General features: G+C 43.6%; 2 protein-coding genes across 2 annotated transcripts in view; both read right to left on the bottom strand.

The window, feature by feature from the left end:
• Positions 1-8,152, bottom strand: part of cav4b (caveolin 4b) — a 10,549-nt gene extending 2,397 nt beyond the window's left edge. The window contains exons 1-3 of the mRNA XM_083769994.1: positions 8,035-8,152; positions 6,391-6,650; positions 1,654-1,841 (exon numbers count right to left, since the gene is read on the bottom strand). Of these exons, the coding sequence (XP_083626120.1) occupies positions 1,654-1,841; positions 6,391-6,642 (440 nt within the window). The 5' untranslated portion in view covers positions 6,643-6,650; positions 8,035-8,152. The remainder of the gene's footprint in view (positions 1-1,653; positions 1,842-6,390; positions 6,651-8,034) is intronic.
• A 2,158-nt stretch (positions 8,153-10,310) lies between these two features.
• The window catches only part of arhgap4b (Rho GTPase activating protein 4b), a 60,344-nt gene continuing 45,654 nt past the window's right edge, over positions 10,311-25,000 (bottom strand). The window contains exon 23 of the mRNA XM_083769981.1: positions 10,311-10,728. Coding sequence (XP_083626107.1) covers positions 10,543-10,728 — 186 coding nt within the window. The 3' untranslated portion in view covers positions 10,311-10,542. The remainder of the gene's footprint in view (positions 10,729-25,000) is intronic.

The following is a 25,000-nucleotide window of genomic DNA, read 5'->3' as shown; positions in this document are numbered from 1 at the left end:
AAAGTCTGGCTGGAGGCAAAATAATTATAGTCCAACGCTGGAAACCTCCACATGACATATCCAAAACAAACTGGCTACAAAGCTTTTTGGACATTCACTATCTGGAATGTTGTCGGCAAGGGTTAACCATGCCCAACAGGGCACAACTTCACTTTGGACAAACCTGTTATCAGATTTGAAGGAGCTGCTGACTCTGTGATGCAGTGGATGTGTTTAATTATTAAACACACCCATTGTTTAATTAATAGGGTATTGCAAGGAGGGAGTGTTGGGAAGGGATGGAAGAAGGATTAACCCATTTAGACCCGAGTTAAAAACATTCACTTTGAAAGAATATATAATTAAAAGATGTGCGCCACATCTTTACGATAAAAAAGCAGACCTACAAGCTCGTATAGCGCTATGAGCTTGTAGATCTGCTATTTTTCAATAGCTAAATTATAACATAATATACTGAATTAAATAGAATAGATCTTGTACTACTTGTCTGAAATGCATACTTGATTCCATGTGAAAAATCTATAAAAATGTATTAACATATATAAAACAAATTTAGTTTGTTTAATAATGTTGCAAGCTGGTAAAGGTGGGGCATCATCAGTTCATGTTTTGTATTAATCATCTGAATCTGCAAATCAATTAGTAGGCCTAAACTACATTTGTCAAAATTAATTGCAGTTGACTAAAAAGTACAATATTTAGTGGCGTATAGAAGTATAAAATAGGCCTAAAGGTGAAAAGTTGGCTTTTGGGAAGATGATTTTTACCCAGACTGATTCAATCAGTAGTATTGCCTAATTCAGCAAGAACATTGTAATTGATGTTTGATTTTATATAAATGCATACCCCACTGACCCCCTGAGCGATCTCTATCCTTTCTAATAATATTGTACCCTTTAATTTCAATTTCGGAATCATGAACAGAATCGTCGAGTTTGGTCTCTGAGAAGGAGAGTATGTCAACTGTGCCCTTCCCAAACATGGTTCTAATCTCTGCAATCTTGGAGGGGCATTTTAAACTATTTATGTTCAGGTGTAAAAGTTTGTTCGTAGAAAAGGGTCCTTTGTCGCCCTCTGGTGTTTCTGAGGGGACGATGGGGGGTGACGACGGTGAAGAAGAAGGTCCGTGCCCAGTGGGAGACGGGCTAGGAAAACAAAACTGAGTGGAACTAATATGCCGGGGGGTGGGGGGCAGGACCAGGGGGATGTCAATAACTGGCGGACGAGGTATCTGTCGGAGGCGCAACGTGATGTAGAATGTGATGATCTATGTTGGCCACTAGTGCTTGGCAGCCCCATCTATTTGGATGGAGCCCGTCATGACTAAAAAAGGAGGAGCGCTGGTGGTGGTGTATCGAATCTTGTGGACCAGACCCAGACGCATTGCAAGATGCTGTACTCTGTCGTCGACCCTAAGCCATTCCAGCCTGTCCATACGATGCAGCTAGCTCTGCCTCGTCTGCCCTCTTCTACCTAATATCTTCTACCTAATACCTCAATAATAATGCAAAAGACTGTGTAAACTAAAGAAATGGGGAAACTGCCATATATAACCACGTGCTTCGAAGACACGGAAAGAAGTACTTGCATAAATGTACTTATAGTTACCACAACTTTTGTTATACACCATGGACCTCAACTGTTGCAGCTTACCAGATGTGCAGACAGGCCAGAAGGGCCAATAAGATACCAGAGAGAAGGGCGAGGGGCACGGCCAACAGCAGAGAAAGACACCTGTATGTCCACAGGCGGGCCGACTCGAAGGCCACGACGCTGGACACCCACACCCTGTCCACGCTGTGGGGCGACACGGGCTCAGCCAGCACGTCGCTGACCTCCACCTATTCAGACGGAAAGAAAGGAAGAGCAAGGGAAAGAAAGTTACTACAGCCCAAACATTTAGATCCTCGTAGAGGGTTTTTTTTCCGATTCTGACGAATCTCTCTACGAGAGTCTAAACGTTTTACCCGGCCATAACGTCGCGGAGCAACGTTTGTGCCTCAAAATCACTCTTACCTTGTACAAATGCAAAATCTAAGCTGCTTTAAATTTTGCCCCACTTGTTTGTGATCTGTGCGTCCCCATATTAAACACCGAACATGCTTATTTTTCAATAAAAAAGGTATTTTAATCCACTCTGTTTCGGAATCCTCCATTGTAAATGCGCAACAGAACATTGCCCGCGCCCCTAGCGGCCAGGGTTCTCTTGCACATCTACAACGGAGAGAAAACCAAGATGGCCGCCAGATTCCGAGACAGAGTGGATTAAAATACCCTTTTTATTGAAAAATAAGCATGTTCGGTGTTTAATATGGGGACGCACAGATCACAAACAAGTGGGGCAACATTTAAAGCATTTTGCATTTGTACAAGGTAAGAGTGATTTTGAGGCACAAACGTTGCTCCGCGACGTTATGGGGGGGTAAAACGTTTAGAGAGATTCGTCAGAATCGAAAAAAAACCTCTACGAGAATCTAAATGTTTGGGCTATGTTTACCCTATAACTGGACTAAGCTCAAGAACTTGTTTACAGCCAGGCCCTGCTCATAGAACATTTCATGGTAGAGGTTCAATGCCTTGTCCAAAAAGGGCACTTCAGCGGTGGTCATTTTAACGTGCCGGTCCGGGGGATACGAACTATAGCGACCTTCACGATATCAAGACCGCTCCGCAAACCGTTCGGCCACCGCTGCCAGGGGAATAGAGGGGATAGTGTCTGATGTCATTGCAGCAACAGCAGTAATTATAGTTACAGTATACAGTACAGAGAGATAAGAATACGATAAAACAAATTAAAATTAAATACTCAGTCAGAGCGTGTCTGTACCTAGATATCTGAGAATCGAGAGATTTAAAGAAGTTATATATATCAAAAATTGATTTCCATGAAGAACGTTAATACCAACATCAGCAGGCAGTCGTGGGAACGAGACTTACAAATTACAATTAATGACCATCAATGGAAAAAAAATATGTTAAAGGACCACCTATTCAGACGGAAAGAAAGGAAGAGCAAGGGAAAGAAAGTTACTACAGCCCAAACATTTAGATTCTCGTAGAGGGTTTTTTTTCCGATTCTGACGAATCTCTCTACGAGAGTCTAAACGTTTTACCCGGCCATAACGTCGCGGAGCAACGTTTGTGCCTCAAAATCACTCTTACCTTGTACAAATGCAAAATCTAAGCTGCTTTAAATTTTGCCCCACTTGTTTGTGATCTGTGCGTCCCCATATTAAACACCGAACATGCTTATTTTTCAATAAAAAGGGTATTTTAATCCACTCTGTTTCGGAATCCTCCATTGTAAATGCGCAACAGAACATTGCCCGCGCCCCTAGCGGCCAGGGTTCTCTTGCACATCTACAACGGAGAGAAAACCAAGATGGCCGCCAGATTCCGAGACAGAGTGGATTAAAATACCCGCGACGTTATGGGGGGGTAAAACGTTTAGAGAGATTCGTCAGAATCGAAAAAAAACCTCTACGAGAATCTAAATGTTTGGGCTATGTTTACCCTATAACTGGACTAAGCTCAAGACCTTGTTAACAGCCAGGCCCTGCTCATAGAACATTTCATGGTAGAGGTTCAATGCCTTGTCCAAAAAGGGCACTTCAGCGGTGGTCATTTTAACGTGCCGGTCCGGGGGATACGAACTATAGCGACCTTCACGATATCAAGACCGCTCCACAAACCGTTCGGCCACCGCTGCCAGGGGAATAGAGGGGATAGTGTCTGATGTCATTGCAGCAACAGCAGTAATTAGTTACAGTATACAGTACAGAGAGATAAGAATACGATAAAACAAATTAAAATTAAATACTCAGTCAGAGCGTGTCTGTACCTAGATATCTGAGAATCGAGAGATTTAAAGAAGTTATATATATCAAAAATTGATTTCCATGAAGAACGTTAATACCAACATCAGCAGGCAGTCGTGGGAACGAGACTTACAAATTACAATTAATGACCATCAATGGGAAAAAAATATGTTAAAGGACCACTTCACCACTTTTCAACGTATCTTCATATAATAGGTCCTCACTAATAATCATGATAAAATGGCACGATTTTTTTCTGCTCAGTCTGTGTCTCATAGGAGGGCTGTGGGCAGTTTAGAAACCGTCTTCCAGTGACATCATCATTAGGTAGATTGTTTTTTAAACGAGATTTTTTTACAAAAATGTTTAGATTTTCATTATCGTGAGAACGATGGCTTCCATTTTCGCATTGCAACTTTTCAGGACTAGAAAGCCTGCAGTTTTTATTAGCTTGTATTCCCCATCGATGATGTCACTGGAAGACTGTTTCTGAACTGCCCACAGCCCTCCTATGAGACACAGACCGAGTAGAATCTTTTTTTTGCCATTTTTTCACGATTATTAGTGAGGACCTATTATATGAAGATAGGTTGAAAAGTGGTGAAGTGGTCCTTTAAATAGTAAAAAGATATGTTGCAACTACAAACCTCAGGAAATCCAATTCAAGATTATACATAAACTACAAACTACTCTATATCAAAGGAGCAAATATGATAAAGACTGCTCTGGTACATGTCTGAAATGTAAAGAAAACGTGGGCACATAACATATGTGCACCTAATGTGGCGCTGTCCAGTAATCCAACATTTTTGGGAGGAAGTGAAGAACGAAATTTCTACTATAACAGGGCTAAGGATCGAACTAGATCCCCTACAATGTATCTTGGTCTTACACCCAACGACACCTGAATTTAATAGATTTAAGAGAATCCTGAATATACTATGGTACTGTGCTAGGTTGTCAATACTACAATGTTGGATTGGGGATGTTGTTCCATCTGTAGTTGGGTCCATAATGTTCTACAACTGCTCCCACTAGAACGGCTCACACATGTTCTCCAAGGAGACATGGATGGATTCTGCTTGGTCTGGGGCCCAGTTGTGGAATACATGGGAGTAGAATACGCAGAAATATTATCAAGAGGTTTGGCAAATTAAGGAAATATTCATGTTAAGAACAAAGGCTTTATGATTTCTAAAAAAGTAGTAAGAAGAAGATGATGTATGGACGTATGTATGTACAATGTATGTAGGTATGTCGGTTAGTCTTGTATGTGACTTGTGAGTCATGTATCAGTTTGTGCAAAAATTAAAAATTAAAATGATTGGAAGAAAGAAAGAGATTTAAAAGGGGTTTGTTTGTCACTCAGTCTTACAGGTAGGATATAAGCTAAAATGGCCGCAAGACTGTGCGACAGCAACACAATAATAGCCTACAGCAGTCGTTTCCCAAAGTCTTTCGTGTCACGGACCCCCAAGTTGTCATTTCTTAGCCCGCGGACCCCCATTTGAAAATATATGCCATATGGGGACCGCTCCATAAGAGAAGATTTCTACAGCTTCTAGCAGTGATTCTCAACCCATTTAATTTCAAGGACCCACAGTTTGACATGCAATAGTCTATACGGACCCCCATTTAATGGTATTTCTGTCTCTTGGACCCCCAATTTATATTGTATATCGTATAGATCTACCAGTAGATCACAAAGACTGTGCAGGTATAGACCACATGACATGCCCCTATAAAAATGTGTAGACCTATTTAGCGTTGCACTTTTGACAGTTTCTCCCGTGCACGGGGCAATACCAATAATGTGACAGTGATGTTGCAAGATCTTCTAATTTATATATAGGCTCTGAGAAGAAGAGAGAGATATATATAGCCTTGGATCAAGATGGTCATATATATACTTCTTGTATATCAGGGATGTCAAACTCAAATGCACATTGGGCCAAAATAAATAAATTGGTACAAGTCGAGGGCCGGACTGTGTTTCAACACACGGGACATTTTTGGGGAGAGGGGTATAGCTGAAAGTTGACCACAAGTGACATACTTTCACTTCTGATCAATAGTGGAGAGAAGACGCATGCTTGCGCTTGCGGGCCCTCGATACACGTGTGACAATGCACTCGCAGTGCATTGTGGGACTTGTAGTATTATGGTGGTCCGTGCAATATACCAGAGGGCCAGTTCTAATACTAATTAAATATCATCCCGCAGGCCAAAGATAATTCATTCACGGGCCTGATTTGGCCCCCGGGCCTTGAGTTTGACATATATGTTGTATATGAATAATGAAATAAGGAGAGATATGGACATAGGATGTCCTTAACCCACTCTGACCTGAGATCAGATTCTAAAAATGTCAGTCGTTCTTCGATCTTCTTCAAAAATAGCAGACCTACAAGCTCGTATCGCGCCACTCGGTGGCGCGATATGAGCTTGTAGATCTGCTATTTTTCAATAGCTAAAGCATAACATGATGCCGACACCAAAAGGGGTGCCGCCCGGTCAGAATGGGTTAATACAAAAATAATAACTTAATAAAGTTCCTTCCATAATAGCATACCTTTAGATGCTGGTTGATGCCGTAAGGGTCCCTGTTGGCAGGCCTCATGTTGATCGGCGGAGGCGTGGCTGCGGGGACTGTGGGCCGAGCGTCGGGAGACGGCGTTGGCGTCGGCGCGAGGGGTACGGAGGCAAACTCCGGAGGTGGAGGGGGGTTTATTTGCTCTTCACCTCCAGCGTCTTCCTCGTCATCCTCGTCGTCCTCATCCTCGTCAATAGGACACTCCACCAGACAGTCGTCACTCACCATCATTATGACTACTATAGTGTATGGGGAATTAAAGGTATATTCAGTGATTTCACTTAATTCAAATATCACTTATTTTTTTGTTTTGTTGTTATAATCCTCCCTACTATAGAGTGTGCTGACCATATAAGGAGTTCCTCCCTGTCCCCAGTTAACCCCTGGGGGTCAAAAAACCTTAGGTTTCGTTTTTGGTTCTCTATCCTGATGATTGGATGAAAGGCTTAGGTCCCAGCCAAAAACGAAACCTAAGGTTTTTTGAGTGAAATCACTGAATATACCTTTAAGGGATAATATCAACATGTGCACACAAGTCAAGGCTATAGCCCACTAGCTCTCTGCAAATGTGCATCACACACGCACGCACACACACACACACACACACACACACACGCGCACGCACGCATGCACGCACACACACACACACACACACACACACACACGCACACACCCTCCTAGAGCATTGCGAGCATGTGTTGTGTAACAGAGAGCTAAGCACCTGTTCTTTTACCCCCCCCCCAAAAAAAAACCATGATAATACTGTAAATATAGCAAAAAGTGGTCATTTTGAATGACAAAACGTTAGTCCACACTATCATATCATATCTCCTTAATTATTATGTTTCTCACCAGAAGTAATTGATTTAGTCCATAGGTACAAACATGTGCATAATTTAGATTCACCATAGTTAGGATAAAAAAAAAGACTTCCTGAGACAGCCGTGAGGCTTGATAACATGTTTTTGTTGTCCCATATACTGTACATTTTAAGAATAAAATAAAGGAGGAATTCATTTGGCAAAGATTCATTCATAATAATGTCCCAAGGCACAGAGACCTATACTGTTCATGGCGATGGCATATGATATTAAAACCCATTTTGGGCAGGAAACCCCTTTTGGCGTTAGCATTATGTTATGCTTTGGCTATTGAAAAATAGCAGATCTACAAGCTCATAGCGCGCCACCGAGTGGCGCGCTACGAGCTTGTAGGTCTGCTATTTTTGAAAAGTCGAAGAACGACCGATATCGAAACATAGCTTTTTCAGAAAACTGTCGGGATGTAGAAGACATTTTTTTAGAATCTAATCTCAGGTCTAAATGGGTTAACAGTCCTGGGCATACAGAACACTGCTGGGTTTCACACCAATCATAGAAACATATAGATTAGACCAGCCAGAGCGCCAGATAAATGCAATTGAAACGAAAACCAGCAGTGTATACCCAGAGCTACGAAACACAAAGCCTCCACCAGCTCGTGTTTACAACTTTTCAACTCAACATTAAAGCTATAGAAACAAACATTTGTGTGCACATTGGAACAGGATGTTCAGAGTATAATTTGGTATATATGATCGTATAAGGTCTGCAATGCTATAACAGCAATAAATCACCCACTTACCTTATAAAAGAAAAGTCCCTTGTGTTAATAAAGGAACCCGGCATGAAGTGCTATAATGTAAGATGTCAATGTGATCAAATTCAAACCCTCAATCACAATGTCCCCTTCAGCTGATTTCTTTTTTTTGGGGGGGGGGGGGGGGGGTGGGGGTGGTGGTTGCAGACACACACATTACAACTCGGCAGCTTAGAGTTAGACAGACAGACAGACGGACAGTAATGTGCTTTAAGTGGCTGCAGTTCGACTGTGCGTGCAACATGTGTGTGGGTGGATTATAGACAGCCCGTGGAATGGGGTTATTTTAGGGACAGGAATGGAGGTTGAGAAGGTCCCGTTACAGGTCCACACAGTGTTGTCTATATAACTCGAGATGGAACAATGAAATGTGCAACATTTAAACCCTGTGACGTGTGGCATAATATGGTTCTCGCCTGTTTTCACACGGGGATTCCAGAGAACCAGGATCCAAGATAATATTATAGCACATGGGGGTGGGAAACTTTGACGATGGAGATCGAGGGCCACTATTATTTCCACACTCACTCCAGAGGGGCCTCGGTGCATTTTTTACTGTCGTATAGCAAAAATAGCTGATCGACAAGCTCAAAACGCGTCACGCTATGCGACGCGCTTTGAGCTTGTAGATCAGCTATCTTAATTTGCTATATTTGAATTGAAATACTGCTAATAGTTTTTAGCTTTTTTTTAAATTAGAATCCTGAAAAGTAACCTTTTTATTGATTTTCAAATGCATTTAGTTTTAGTTATGATAACTTTATGAACTAAATGCAAATACATTGCACACAAAAAAGACAATAACATTTAATTTAATACTAGTCATTAAGTACTATAGTCATTTAATACTAGTCGTTAGAAGTATAATTAAAGCGGGTCATGTTTGCATGTTTGGAATTGTAACAGCTGAAATCAATACTACATCAGTATTCTGATATTAACATGCCGCGTTAAGTGAAGGTGGGGGGCCGCATGTGGCCCCCGGGCCGCCAGTTGCCCACCCCTGATATAGCACAATGCAGTCTATCATGTAGAAGTTGACCTCACCCTGTAAAGGAACATCTTGCATCTCCCTTTTCAGTTCATGGGCTTTTTTGGCTGAGAAACACACATCATATTGCACAGTAGTACTCATTTGAACAGCAACAATGAAAAAGTAACGCGAAAAAGGACTTGAGAGAGACCATAGTCATTATTACAGCCAGCTATAAACCATTCATCACTTGATCATCTTTATTGTATTCTTTTGACCACGTACAATTATTAATCACAGTAAAGTCTAGTGACATCATCCAACAGAGAACCGGGGGGAATAACAGAGGGGTGTTTTCTATATAACCACAGAAACAGAATCAAGTTGAAATTCTGAAACACTACAGGAGGAAATGCTATTTGGACACAAAGCGACTGGCATTGTACACCCCCACGGAGACACCATCCTATGTGAACGGGACCTTGTGGGTGGAGCTATAGAATAAGGTTAACAGGGCTCAGCTGTGCGGAACGAATGGGATGAGACTAATGTCTCGATAACGGCAGAACTCCCCAGGATAACTCTCTTGACACGGAGGCCATTTTGGCTCTTGAGGCTATATAGGATACAGTTTCCAGTTGAACCAAAAAGTCCTGAGTTAAATACTCTTTTGCTCTCTCAGTCTTCTTTGCGAGCCAACCCTGAGTTGGCCCAATTTCCCTAACTCTGGAAAAGCCCTGAGTCGAGGCCTACGTACCCATCAGGCCATTTTGTCACATATTTAGGGGAATGTCATCTGTCGTTTAATCTGTGCGTGTGTGCGTGTGTGTGCGTGAGGCATGCTGATATAAAATATTGGTCTCACTTCATATAGCTTTTCAGCTTTCCCTGCTGACGCCCTCGTCCGGGTCAGCGGTTATAGTTTGACCTTTTTTTTAATACTTTAAAATATGTCAGTATAGGCTTTGACCTCCAAAGTGAAATAAAGGCAGGGGGGAGTAAAACACGTGAAGGCACTCCTATTATTGACACAGGCCAGATCAGTCACTACTTAGTATTTTAAAAGTAGGGAATTCTAAATGTCCATGAGCTGCTGGTCTCAGACTTGCCACCGGGGGGCAGCTTAACTCAAATTAATTTTAGTTTTGTGACAGTGTGTGTGTATAGCTCACACAACTAGAATAAGTCAGTCTCAGTGATATCACATCCCTGATCTCCAAACCCCCCAAACCTCCCCCACCCCCAATGCCACCCCGTTAAAAAAATAAATCCAAAACGATTAAAAGAAAAGACAAAATCAATCACAAAACGACACACACCGGAGGTTACTGCAATACGGCACTGAGAACTGGTGGCACTACTATGAGATGTGGCAGACGAGTAGATATTGTTACGCGCGGCGTGTCAGAGAAAAATAAAGCGACATCTTCATCAAATGCATAATCGACCTGATCGACCGACCGACCGACCGACCGACCGACCAATCGGTCGCCTCGATACGGTCCAAGCAACGCTTCCCTCTATTGGTCCACTGGTCTGAAAAGGGCCCGCCCTCTGAGTCCAAAACCGCCTTTTTTGACAGTGGGGGGGACGGGCTGAGTCACAGAGGAGGAGGAGGAGGAGGAGGGGGGTGTAGAGGACTGCTGGGAAGGCTGACGGGACAGAAGCTCCTTAAACACGGAGTTCATCTGACGACTGATCATCTCCTGTGAGACAGAGAGACATGTAGAGAGAGAGAGAGAGAGATGTAGAGAGAGAGATATGTAGAGAGAGAGAGATATGTAGAGAGAGATGTAGAGATATGTAGAGAGAGAGAGAGAGAGAGAGAGAGAGAGAGAGAGAGATGTAGAGAGAGAGATATGTAGAGAGAGAGAGAGATGTAGAGAGAGATGTAGAGATATGTACTTATGTAGAGAGAGAGAGAGATGTAGAGAGAGATGTAGAGATATGTAGAGAGAGAGAGAGAGAGAGAGAGAGAGAGAGAGAGAGGAAGAGAAACGGCGGGTGCGTGGTTGAGAGAAATGGAGAATGAGAAAAGGAGAGCGACAGAGCCAGTGAGAAAAACAAATACATTTTCTGCATGGAAACACATTTCAAAAGTATGCACATCAGGGAAGGGCGCGTTCCTTCACTCGCGCAAACATAACACTTTGTTTGCACGGGAGAAAGAATTTCTCACGTTATAATTATAATTTTGAATTCAGCTGAATATACTGCACTACAGGGAATACACACACACACACACACATATCTAATTACGCATGGGAGCTATATACCGAATGTGACATTGTACTTTTGTCAGCGCTGCAGTACATGTAAATTTACAACCGACGGGCACCCATTTTGGTGTCAGCATCATGTTATGCTTTAGCTATTGAAAAATTGCAGATCTACAAGCTCATAGCGCGCCACGCGCTACGAGCTTGTAGGTCTGCTATTTTTGAAAAATCGAAGAACGACTGACATTTTTTTAGAATCTGATCTCAGGTCAGAATGGGTTATAATCAGACCAGTGTGTGTCCAGTGGAAACCTCGCATGAATCTGATCTCAGGTCAGAATGGGATAATGTGCATTCAGAGGAGAACTGCGATGAACTGCAGACCTTGTCGGCGGGCGGCTTGTCTGTCTGTGCGACCGGAAGTCTGTCCGGGGCTCTGATCCCACCCTGTCTCACCGTGTCCAGAGTGTGCCGGCGTTCCTGGTTACTGGAAGAGGGAGGGAGAGAGAGGGGGGGGGGGGGGGGGTGTTATTCAATTTAACCCATTTTTACCTGAGATCAGATTCTAAAAAAAATGTCTTCTATAAATCTGGACTGTTTTCTGAAAAAGTTTCTATGTCAGTCGTCTAAAATAGCAAGACCTACAAGTTCACTCGGTGCCGCACTATGAACTTGTAGATCTGCTATTTTTCAATAGCTATATAAAGCATAACATAATGCTAACACCAAAAGGGGTTCACCGCCCCAGAATGGGATAAAACACAAATATGATCAATTTACAATCATTACAATATTTGCAAATGAATACGTTAACTCATTATTGTTTTATATGTTCCAGGTGTTTTACACTAATTTATATTATTCATGGTTATATATATATCTACCACGAGATACGTGTTGTTATTATGTCATTCAAGCCTCGTTATGTCCACAATTCTTACTTCTCGGGATTCAAATTCAAAAGTAGCAAAACATATATATATAGCAGATCTACTGTACAAGCTCAAAACGCATCGCGGTGTGTGTGTGTGTGTGTGTTCTGTGCAATCTCTTCCACTATTGGTATACCCGCCAAAATATGGCGAAGGCGCTGTTACTTGTACCCCTGAAGGGTGTGTGTGTGGGTATTTGTCCTGGATTTGCTGATTGCACTCTGTACAGCAACTTGTAAATATTTTGTGTTATATATCTCTTATGTGGACATAAATAAACGATTAACCCATTCTGGGGCGGTGAACCCCTTTTGGTGTTATGTTATGCTTTATAGCTATTGGAAAATAGCAGACCTACAAGCTCATAGCGCGCCACTCGGTGGCGCGCTATGAGCTTGTAGGTCTGCTATTTTTGAAAAACCGAAGAACGACTGACATAGAAACATAGCTTTTTCGGAAAACTGTCAGGATGTAGAAGACAGTTTGTAGAATCTGATCTCAGGTCAGAATGGGTTAAACTGTGTGTGTGTCAGTGTTGTTTTTGGCAGCAAATTTCAATTTTAGTTTTAGTCGTTTTAGTCTCTTGAATAGTTTTCACTTAGTTTTAGTCACATTTTAGTCACCTGGAATGTTTTAGTGTTTAGTCTAGTTTTAGTCGACTAAATGTCATACGATTTTAGTCGACTAAATCTACAGTTGATTTAGTCGACTAAAATGTGTTTTGACAGGCCTGGATGTCGTTGTAATGACATCTTCTGCTGTTTTCAGCATGCAACCCAGCATAAAACTGGATCTCTTTGTCCACTAGTCCCTTCCTAACATTTTAGTCTAGTTTTTATTTGTTGACGAAATTGTCAGTGTATTTAGTCTTAGTTTTAGTCATCATAGATCCGTTTTAATTCAGTTTTTAATTTAGTTTTAGTCGGTGGAAAAAGGTAGTCGACGGACATTTTTCGTCTTAGTTTTAGTCGACGAAAACAACACTGGTGTGTGTGTGTGTGTGTGTGTGTGTGTGCGCTCCAGACTCACCCTGGTAGGTGGCGTGCAGCGGGGGAGGTGGGCGGTTTGGGGCGGACGGGGCTCCCCTCGCTTCCTCGTTGTCTCCCTGGCAACGAAGCACTGTCACTGTTTACCCGCATCCTGTTTCCGACGACGTGCACACACACACACACACACACAGACAGTTGGTTTCTCATTGCCTGCGTGCGCGCGCGTGCGCTCATGTGCGACAGCTTGTGTTGTGCGTGCGTGCTCGTTGTGCTTTCATGCGTTCCCATGGAAGTGAGTTTGAGTACATGTGCATTCTGATTTAAATGCATGCATTCATTCATGAATTCATTCATTCGTTTGTGTGTGTGTGTGTGTGTGTGTGTGCCTACACGTGTGTGCGCGTGTGCGGCTGCGTGTGTGTGTGTGTGTGTGTGCATGTGTGCGTGCATGCATGTGTGCGTGTGGGTGCGTGTGTGTGTACGTGTGCGTGCATGTTTGCGTGTGTGTGCGTGTGTGTGTGTGTGCGTGCGTGTGTGTGTGTGCATGTGTGCGTGTGTGTGCATGTGGGTGCTTTCATGCGTTCCCATGGAAGTTTGAGTACATGCGCATTCTGATTTAAATTCATGCATTCATTCATGAATTCATTCATTCATTCATGCATGTGTGTGCGTGTGTGTGTGTGTGTGCAGTGTGTGCGTGTGTGTGCGTGTGTGTGTGCGTGCATGCATGTGTGTGCGTGTGTGCATGTGCGTGTTTGTGCGTGTGCGCGTGTGATTTGTTGTTTGTAGATTTGTTTACATGTTCCCAATGACTTATTCTTCACATGCCCTGCATGGGTCCTGCAATAATTATGAATGGTTACATAACCCATTCTGAACGGGCACCCATTTTGGTGTCAGCATCATGTTATGCTTTAGCTATTTAAAAATAGCAGATCTACAAGCTCATATCGCGCCACCGAGTGGCGCGATACGAGCTTGTAGGTCTGCTATTTTTGAAAAATCGAAGAGCGACTGACATTTTTAGAATCTGATCTCAGGTCAGAATGGGTTCATCAGACCAGTGTGTGTCCGGCGGAAACCTCGTATGAATCTGATCTCAGGTCAGAATGGGATAATTATGCCCTATGCCTTTGTATGGTCATGTCCCACTGAGGTACATCTCATTTCTGCCCCAGCGTTTAGTATTATTTTCTCCCCCCCCGCCGGTGTGAAAAGATAAAGGATTGTTTTCTGGCCTTGTGTTTTTATGCTCCCGTAGCAGACGATTTGTCTCCCACTAACGTCTACTATAGTAGTCTTTAACTTGGGTCGTGAACTACATTGACTTAAGAGAACTACGATCCCCATGGGTCACCCTTCCTGGAACTCCCCGGAAGTGTGAGATGCCACGGCTCTTTGTCAACCTCTGAACTCAAATTGAATACTGTTTGTTTAGTTTTCATAACAGTATATAATGTCATTCCCGGACATTTGTTTCCGGGGGAAGAACCTTTTCGGTCGTTGTTGTATTTGGACGTTCTATTCCGACTCCCCCCAAAAATATGATAATAATATGATTATAATCCTTTGAAACGTATGCGCGCTGTTGTGGACTCTTTTCTTTGTGTCGCGGTGATACTTTTACTTTTACTCTTTTACTCCTTAAGCAATGTAGTTTTTCCTCTAAGGTATTTATCCTTAAAAAGGTTATTAATATGGGATTACAGTTTTATAAGTTTAACATTATAACATTAAAGATAAAGTTTAATAGTTATTTGGCTTAAAAGGCTTCACATGCCAGTACAATAGGTACATTTTGACTTGAGTACTTTTACTCGATTACACTCCTCCAATTCTCCTCACAAGGGTCCCGGCTAAGATTTATTAGCTTCTAATTCAAAAGGTTATCTCAGTAATTTACGGCTTTGTATGCCAAAATGGTCTCGGTATAATCCACTTTAACCCCTTAAGTTTATAAAAGCGGCTTTCGGGGTGCCGCATCCTCTGACATCACGGTGTTGTTGGGGCTGTTAATATTCATAATTAGTAAATAATGTATTCTTAAATTGACATAACAAAATGGCCTCTCTCGCCGTTTCTAACAGCGCGTGCGGCTGCGCGCGCGTGTGCATGTGTGCGTGTGTGTGTGTGTGTGCATGTGTGTGCGTGCATGTGTGTGTGTGTGTGTGTGCGCGTGTGTGTGCGTACCGGGTAGTATTCTCTGCTTGTGGATCCTCGACTGTCAAGTTACCGGTGCTTCCTCCTCCTCCTCCTCCTCCCCCTTCGTCCTTCTTCCCTCGCTCTGAACTGATGGAGAACATGGAAGAGAGAGGAAGGACAACATGAGCATCATGGCGGCCTGTAGTGTCACAGTAGACATGCGCAGAGTTCAAGTTCAGTCAGGAGAACCTCAGTGCAGTCGCTGCCGCCGGTCCGTTAACCCATTCTGAACGTGAACCCATTTTGGTGTCGGCATCATGTCATGCTTTAGCTATTGAAAAATAGCAGACCTACAAGCTCGTAGCGCGCCACCGAGTGGCGCGCTACGAGCTTGTAAGTCTGCTATTTTTTGAAAAATCGAAGAACGACTGACATTCTTTGTGGAAACCTCGTATGAATCTGATCTCAGGTCAGAATGGGTTCATTGGGCCGCCTCAGCGTCACGCTTCGCTTCTCATTCACATGATTCACTACTCAGCCACAATCACACACTCACTCCATCTTCATATATACCGGCTATTTAACCCATTTAGGCCTGATGTCGTAATTAAAATAAATATATTTTTTCACGATTTAAAAAAAATAGCAGACCTACAAGCTCGTAGCGCGCCACTCTGAGGCAAGGTTTCAAGGTTTCTTTATTTTGTCTCCCGAGGGAGACATTTGTCTTGGACCCCAAGGACCCGCTCTGCAGCATACAGATACAATACAATACAATATGATACAATACAATACAATACAAAGGCACACAGTGACCAGGCACACAGTAGCCTCGATACCCAGGCTTTCATTTCGTCTGCGCGAAAGATGAAAGCCTGGAAAAAGCCGTGGGCTGAACCAGTCTAAAAGTGGGAGTCAACCCTTCCGGGTGGGCGTCGCTCTAAATGATGTGACGTAGCGCTGCACTAGGGGGGAGAGGAGGGGCCGGGGGTGACGGACAGATCGATGAGATCCAATCAGGGTGCGCGCATTTCTGAGGCGCGACCCGCCCCTCTAGACCAGAAATGTCTCTGCTTAGGTCAGGCTAGGCACACAGTGGTGGCGCGCTATGAGCTTGTAGATCTGCTATTTTTCAATAGCTAAATTATAACATAATGTTTAAAGGTTTTATGACATTCATTTTCATTTATTTTTCTTTTTTCTTTTAGGTTTGATGACCTCAATTACACCCAAAAAAACCTGAACTTTGAACATTCAGTGGATTTTCTGTGGTCTGAAGTTTTCTTTGGGGTTTGGAAGCCTTTTGAGCTATACAATGAAAACAGGCAACACAGTGAAAACAGTGACATCTGCTGGCAAATCCCATTGGCATATATGGGATTTGCAGGATCTTACATCACAATCTGCCGGCAAATCAGAGCACCTGTTTGAGCCAGAAAACCCCAGATCACAGAAAATCTACTGAATGTTAAAATTTCATGTTTTTTTGGGTGCAATTGAGATTAGAAAACCTAAAAGAAATAAGAACAATTCCAAAACCTTTTTTTTTATGTCACAATCCCTTTAAAACTGGGTACTGGAAGGTTTGCACTCACTTAATTGCTGCTGCATACTGATCATTACCATTACCATTATTGGTGACTGCTGCGCTGTATGCTAAACTGATGCTGCTCACCCTCCTCCACCCCAGCTACCACCTGTCTCACCCTCCTCCACCCCAGCTATACCACCCGTCTCACCCTCCTCCACCCCAGCTACCACCTGTCTCACCCTCCTCCACCCCAGCTATACCACCCGTCTCACCCTCCTCCACCCCAGTTATACCACCTGTCTCACCCTCCTCCACCCCAGCTATACCACCTGTCTCACCCTCCTCCACCCCAGCTACCACCTGTCTCACCCTCCTCCACCCCAGCTATACCACCCGTCTCACCCTCCTCCACCCCAGCTATACCACCTGTATCACCCTCCTCCACCCCAGTTATACCACCTGTCTCACCCTCCTCCACCCCAGCTATACCACCTGTCTCACCCTCCTCCACCCCAGCTATACCACCTGTATCACCCTCCTCCACCCCAGCTATACCACCTGTCTCACCCTCCTCCACCCCAGCTATACCACCTGTCTCACCCTCCTCCACCCCAGCTACCACCCGTCTCACCCTCCTCCACCCCAGCTATACCACCCGTCTCACCCTCCTCCACCCCAGCTATACCACCCGTCTCACCCTCCTCCACCCCAGCTACCACCTGTCTCACCCTCCTCCACCCCAGCTACCACCCGTCTCACCCTCCTCCACCCCAGCTATACCACCTGTCTCACCCTCCTCCACCCCAGCTACCACCCGTCTCACCCTCCTCCACCCCAGCTACCACCTGTCTCACCCTCCACCACCCCAGCTATACCACCCGTCTCACCCTCCTCCACCCCAGCTATACCACCCGTCTCACCCTCCTCCACCCCAGCTATACCACCTGTCTCACCCTCCTCCACCCCAGCTATACCACCTGTCTCACCCTCCTCCACCCCAGCTACCACCTGTCTCACCCTCCTCCACCCCAGCTATACCACCTGTCTCACCCTCCTCCACCCCAGCTATACCACCTGTCTCACCCTCCTCCACCCCAGCTATACCACCTGTCTCACCCTCCTCCACCCCAGCTACCACCTGTCTCACCCTCCTCCACCCCAGCTATACCACCCGTCTCACCCTCCTCCACCCCAGCTATACCACCCGTCTCACCCTCCTCCACCCCAGCTATACCACCTGTCTCACCCTCCTCCACCCCAGCTACCACCCGTCTCACCCTCCTCCACTCCAGCTATACCACCTGTCTCACCCTCCTCCACCCCAGCTATACCACCTGTCTCACCCTCCTCCACCCCAGCTATACCACCTGTCTCACCCTCCTCCACCCCAGCTATATCACCTGTCTCACCCTCCTCCACCCCAGCTATACCACCTGTCTCACCCTCCTCCACCCCAGCTATACCACCTGTATCACCCTCCTCCACCCCAGCTATACCACCCGTCTCACCCTCCTCCACCCCAGCTATACCACCTGTCTCACCCTCCTCCACCCCAGCTACCACCTGTCTCACCCTCCTCCACCCCAGCTACCACCTGTCGTTTTGGATCTATACTGTTTAGGTACGGGGTATCCGGTAGTATACCGAGTATACCTAATGAATATATTGCTTATTTTATATTCAATAAATAAATATATATTCCATCCATTCTTCAGTTCTTGAGTTCCCCAAAGAAAGGAAATCCATTACAATTCACCATGACCCAGGTCTGTCTACAAGTCAACAACAAAATGTTTGTAACGCGTTTGTTTTGATCATTGATCATCAACGACATTCTCCATTGATAGAAAATTCTCTGATGACTTCTGCTTTTTCAGAAATAAAACTGCATTGTTACCTGTACAAGTGTACTGTACAATATATACTATACATTACACTCAAAGGTGATGGGGACAGTTTTGAGGAGGATCGGGGCAGTGTTGGGGGGGGGGGGGGGGGTATTGGGGAGCTTTCAAGTAGATAACCTTGACTAAACCGAATTAAACCCATGCCTAACCTTAACTACACTAGATTAATAAAAAACATGTTTAGTCTTAACTAAACTGAATCAATTAAATCCATGCCAAAAATGAAGTAAACAAAATGCATTTAAACCTCTTAAACCCCAGGGGAGGTCCAGGGGGAAAAAATCTGCAACATCGGAGTTGGAACCGGAGACCAATTGCTGACCAAGAGGTATAATTAAATCCATCCCTAACCTCAACTAAATTGAATTAATGGTACTTCTAGTCCTTTCAGGAGTGGCCATTTACAGTAGTGATGACCATTAACGCTATAGTGACACACAAAGGGTATATATTAAGAAACCCAGAATGAAGGTATGGTGGTATATGGAAGGGCGTTCCGAGAACCAAATGAACGGCGGACCGTCACTCACCCGTCGAGGACGTTGATGTACTTGTGAGGGATGAGGCCCTTGACTCCTCCCACTTCCCCCCTCCACCAATCACAGGAGGCCTTGCTGTTGAGTAGGAGGAGATCTCCTTGCTTGAAGGACAGCTCGGCCGGAGATCTCGCCACGTAGTCAAACATCGCCACCGCCTCCCACTCTGTGCACGCACACACACACACGCACGCGCACACGCACACACATTTATACATACAGTATACGGTACTTCAATATTACAATATTATATATATAATTCGACTGCAATTCCGTGTATCGTACTACATTACCTGATTTAATTTGATGAACATGACTAATTTGTGCATAATTGCGTATTTAGTTAGTTAGATTAATTTATTGTCCACGTGTGGAAATTTGTCTTCGGTCTCAACAGTAAAAAAACAAACCGTTGCAACAACACTTAACACAATTCTTTTCTCATGGCAAAAAAGTGCAGGACAACAGTGGCAAGTACATTGGAAAAACAATGTATGTAATGTACGCAAATGTATGTAACTATGTATTTATTATAGATGGAGTTTTGGTTGCTATATATATATATATTATCCCATTCTGAACGGGAGCCCATTTTGGTGTTAGCATCATGTTATGCTTTAGCTATTGAAAAATAGCAGATCTACAAGCTCATAGCGCGCCACCGAGTGGCGCGCTACGAGCTTGTAGGTCTGCTATTTTTTTTGAAAAATCGAAGAACGACTGACATTTTTTAGAATCTGATCTCAGGTCAGAATGGGTTCATCAGACCAGTGTGTGTCCAGTGGAAACCTCGTATGAATCTGATCTCAGGTCAGAATGGGTTCATCAGACCAGTGTGTGTCCAGTGGAAACCTCGTATGAATCCGATCTCAGGTCAGAATGGGTTATATATATAGTACTGTGCTCACCCTCCTCACTGGGTAAATGCTCCGCTTCTCCATCGCCCTCTTCGGTGATCGGTTCGCTGCAGACAAAGCGAAAAACAGGGATTGAGGGTTTTTGTCGTCACAGAGTTTCACATTTCCACTGACTCGCTGCACGTGGCCCGTTCCTCTCCGATTATGCAATCTGAAGGACCCACTATATGAGCACTCTGCTATACTGTACCACCAGGCTATACACAGCTCATGTGACAATTAGAAATACCGCTGTAATTATTATAACCACGTCAACCACGCAGAGAGGACATTTCATTTAATACCACGCATGGAGCGAGTACTGGTAATGCACGTGCATATTCTTTCTCTTATCATATAGCAGAATATACCTCAACACACACACACACACATTAGAAATTGAAATGATTCTTTTTAGACAAACAAAATGGATAATGTTGGACTCGTTCAGATATTCATAACATCTCGGAGAACGTCCGAATATACATCCAAAGTCCTGAATGATGTCATTTTGTCTTCGTGTCGATTAGGGCTGTGAATCTTTAGGTGTCCCACGATTCGATTCGATTCCGATTCTTCATTCTTCATATTATGAAACTGCACACTGTAACCTTTCATATGATGTATTGCTCATTGAAATTGGGGGGGAAATGAAGAAGATATGACCATTTGAAACTTGTTGAACCAGAAATCCCAAATTAGAGCATTCCCCCCTTCAAAGATTTCAGCAGTGATCTGTGACTTTAGGGGGCGCTGTTTTCCCTTCATTCCTCCCTTTAGTCAACAAGCAGTGTTGCCATGTCTGCTTATTATAATTAGTTGGCCTTGTTTCTAAAGAAAATTTGCGATTTTTGGAAAATGAGAATCGATTCTGAATCGGACGGCATTAGAATCGCGATTTTTTTGACAGTAGGGATGTCCCTTTTTTCGCTTTCCGATCCGATACCTCAATTTCTGTGTTAGCCCGATACGGATACTGAATACCGATACCAGTGTTGTGATCTCATGTTGTGTTTATACTATAGCTATATAGCTATATATCTGGTGTCGTGTTAATAGCAGACTCCTCACTCAAATGTGCACTTGCAGTTTGGGCCAACTCCAAAGCAAACTCCACATGTCCCAACATTTTATTTACCTGCTGCCTGCCATAGTGTCAACCAGTGTTGTTTTTGGCAGCAAATTTCTATTTTAGTTTTAGTCATAGTCTCTTGAATAGTTTTTCTTTTCTTAGTTTTAGTCACATTTTAGTCACCTGGAATGTTCTAGCGTTAAGTCTAGTTTTAGTCGACTAAATGTCATACGATTTTAGTCGACTAAATCCTACAGTTGATTTAGTCGACTAAAATGTGTTTTGACAGGCCTTGATGTCGTTGTAATGACATACTTTACACTTTGGTTGCATGCTGAAAATAGCAGATATACAATCTCACAACGCGTCGACGCGTTGTGAGATTGTATATCTGCTATTTTCCGCATGCAACCCAGCATAAAACTGGATCTCTTTGTCCACTAGTCCCTTCCTAACATTTCAGTCTAGTTTTTATTTGTTGACGAAATTGTCAGTATATTTAGTCTTTAGTTTTAGTCATCATAGATTCGTTTTTATTTCGTTTTAGTCAGTGAAAAAAGGTAGTCGACGAACATTTTCCGTCTTAGTTTTAGTCGACGAAAACAACACTGGTGTCAATCCCTTACCCCTGTGTCGGATCTGTGGGTAGAATGGCATATTCACCGATATGATCCGAAATGACAATTAACCCATTCTGACCTGAGATCAGATTCATACGAGGTTTCCGCCGGACACACACTGGTCTGACGAACCCATTCTGACCTGAGATCAGATTCTAGAAATGTCAGTCGTTCTTCGATTTTTCAAAAATAGCAGACCTACAAGCTCGTATCGCGCCACTCGGTGGCGCGATATGAGCTTGTAGATCTGCTATTTTTAAATAGCTAAAGCATAACATGATGCTGACACCAAAATGGGTGCCCGGTCAGAATGGGTTAAGGGCCGATCCGATACTTTTCCCCGATACAGTTGAGTATCGGGACATCTCTAGTGTCTATACCAGTTAGTTCTTCGACTTGCTGCCCCTTTGAACTTCAAAAAAACGGAACCAAAATGAGCAAAAGATAACCAGAAATGCACCTTTGATGGTGACGTCGAGGCAACGGCTACACTCCCCCCCCCCCCCCCTCCCCCACCATGTTGACAAGGAGAGAAACTCATCTCTCACCACTAGGCATGTAACGACATATCGTATATCGCGATATATATCGATATTATATCCCGACGATATGTATCGATTTATTAAAAATAAAAATTGATTTTCAAAAAATAAAAATATATATATATATTTTTTTTTATGGGCGGGGGCTAGTGTGTGATAAGAAATGTCAGCTGTAATCATATTCCATCATATTCACATGATTTTGGAGAGAAATGAGACAGTATAGAGGCCTGGAGAGGGGAGCTGTATAATGTGTCTGTGACTGTGCCCGGGTGATGGTCGTTATTGATGCTCATTAAAGGCATTGTGACATAAAAAAAAAGGTTTTGGAATTGTTCTTGTTTTTTTTTTGGTTTTCTAATCTCAATTGCACCCAAAAAAACATGAACTTTTAACATTCAGTAGATTTTCTGTGATCTGGGGTTTTCTGGCTCAAACAGGTGCTCTGATTTGCCGGCAGTAAGTGACATCACTTACTGCAAATCCCTTATGCCAATGGGATTTGCCAGCAGATGTCACTGTTTTCACTGTGTTGCCTGTTTTCATTGTAGCTCAAAAGGCTTCCAAACCCCAAAGAAAACTTCAGACCACAGAAAATCCACTGAATGTTCAAAGTTCAGGTTTTTTGGGTGTAATTGAGGTCATAAAACCTAAAAGAAAAAAGAAAAATAAATGAAAATGAATGTCATAAAACCTTTAATACATCAAGGAAGGCAATTATCTTTGCAATGTAGTTAAATAAAAAATGTGAAAAAAGCTTTGGGGGGGGAAGATAAATCATAAAAAAAAAAAAAAAAAGGTCATTTGTCTGGAAAATAATTGTGTTGAAAATATCGTGACGAATCGTATCGTGAACCTCATATATCGTGATACGTACATCGTATCGTGAGTTGAGTGTATATCGTCACATGCCTATTACTCACCAGTACTCCTGCTCCAGGGTCATGTGCTTCTCGTAGACGGGCCCGGGCACCTCCGGCTGGCCGGGGAAGATGGCGTCGTGCTGGAGGATCATGGTCTTCACCAGGTCGTTGATCTGGGGCTGCCGGGCCACGGCGTCGCCCGGCTCCTCCCCCCTCAGCAGGCTGGGCCCGAAGCACACCGCCAGGTTGTAGGGCAGCATCATGTTCTCGTCACTGTACTGGGACACGCTGTACACACACACGCACCACGCTTAGATTAGTTTGGGACATTCTGACCTGAGATCAGATTCATACGAGGTTTCCACTGGACACACACACTGGTCTGATGAACCCATTCTGACCTGAGATCAGATTCTAAAAAATGTCAGTCGTTCTTCGATTTTTCAAAAATAGCAGACCTACAAGCTCGTAGCGCGCCACTCGGTGGCGCGCTATGAGCTTATAGGTCTGCTATTTTTCAATAGCTAAAGCATGACATGATGCTAACACCAAAATGGGTTCCCGTTCAGAATGGATTAACCCATTCTGACCTGAGATAAGATTCTAAAAAATTTCTTCTACATCCTGACAGTTTTCCATTCTGACCTGAGATCAGATTCTAAAAATGTCTTCTATACATCCTGACAGTTTTCCATTCTGACCCGAGATCAGATTCTAAAAAATGTCTTCTAAATCCTGACAGTTTTCCATTCTGACCTGAGATCAGATTCTAAAAAATGTCTTCTACATCCTGACAGTTTTCCATTCTGACCCGAGATCAGATTCTAAAAATGTCTTCTACATCCTTGACAGTTTTCCATTCTGACCTGAGATCAGATTCAGAAAATGTCTTCTATGTCAAGTCGCTCTTCGATTTTTCACAAATAGCAGACCTACAAGCTCATAGCGCGCCACCGAGTGGCGCGCTATGAGCTTGTAGATCTGCTATTTTTCAATAGCTAAAGCACGACATGATGCTAACACCAAAATGGGTTCCCGCCCCAAAATGGGTTAAAGGTTTTTTTAAAGTGGGTTCGCTTTTGCTACTTGAGCTTTAGTTTTTATTTTTGCGAAAAGGATTAGTTTTAGTTCAGTTTTGATTAGTTCTGGTGTTCATTTTAGTTAGAGGACCACTTTACCACTTTTTAGGTTAAAACTTTTTAACCTATCTTCATATAATAAGTCCTCACTAATAATCATGAGAAAATGGCGCAATTATTTTCTACTCTGTCTGGCCCCTTTTCCACCAAAAGAACTTCGGTTCAGAACCAGTGCCGTTCCGAACCTTGGTGCTTTTTGCGAACTGGTCGCGAACCGGCTGCATTTCCACCAGATTGACGGCCGGTTCATTTGGTGGCGCTATTATACCTCAACACAAAATGTTGAAAGAGAAGGATCCGTCATGCGCCCCGAGGGCGTTGCACAACACAAACCGATGTAAACAGTATCCACGAGGTTGTGATGTCAAGGTTACAAGTTATTATAGCGCCCCGCAAGTCTCAGCTGGATTCTGGATCGCGATGCATCCGTATACGTTTGGATCGTTTCATGTTTGCGTTGGCAATTAATGTAAACGTATTTTTGTTCAAAGATATCTGTTGCGTGTGTCACTGTGTCTGCGACGTCCTCCCAAGTTCCAACCCACTGACAAGTTCCAACCTACTGACACACCCACTTATATCGTCTCGGT

This window comes from Protomyctophum parallelum (genome assembly GCF_964188405.1).
Source record: "Protomyctophum parallelum genome assembly, chromosome: 7".
In the NCBI taxonomy this organism is placed as follows: Eukaryota; Metazoa; Chordata; class Actinopteri; order Myctophiformes; family Myctophidae; genus Protomyctophum; species Protomyctophum parallelum.
The sequence above is the reverse complement of the archived record's forward strand: the minus strand, read 5'-3'. Positions and strand labels throughout refer to the sequence as shown.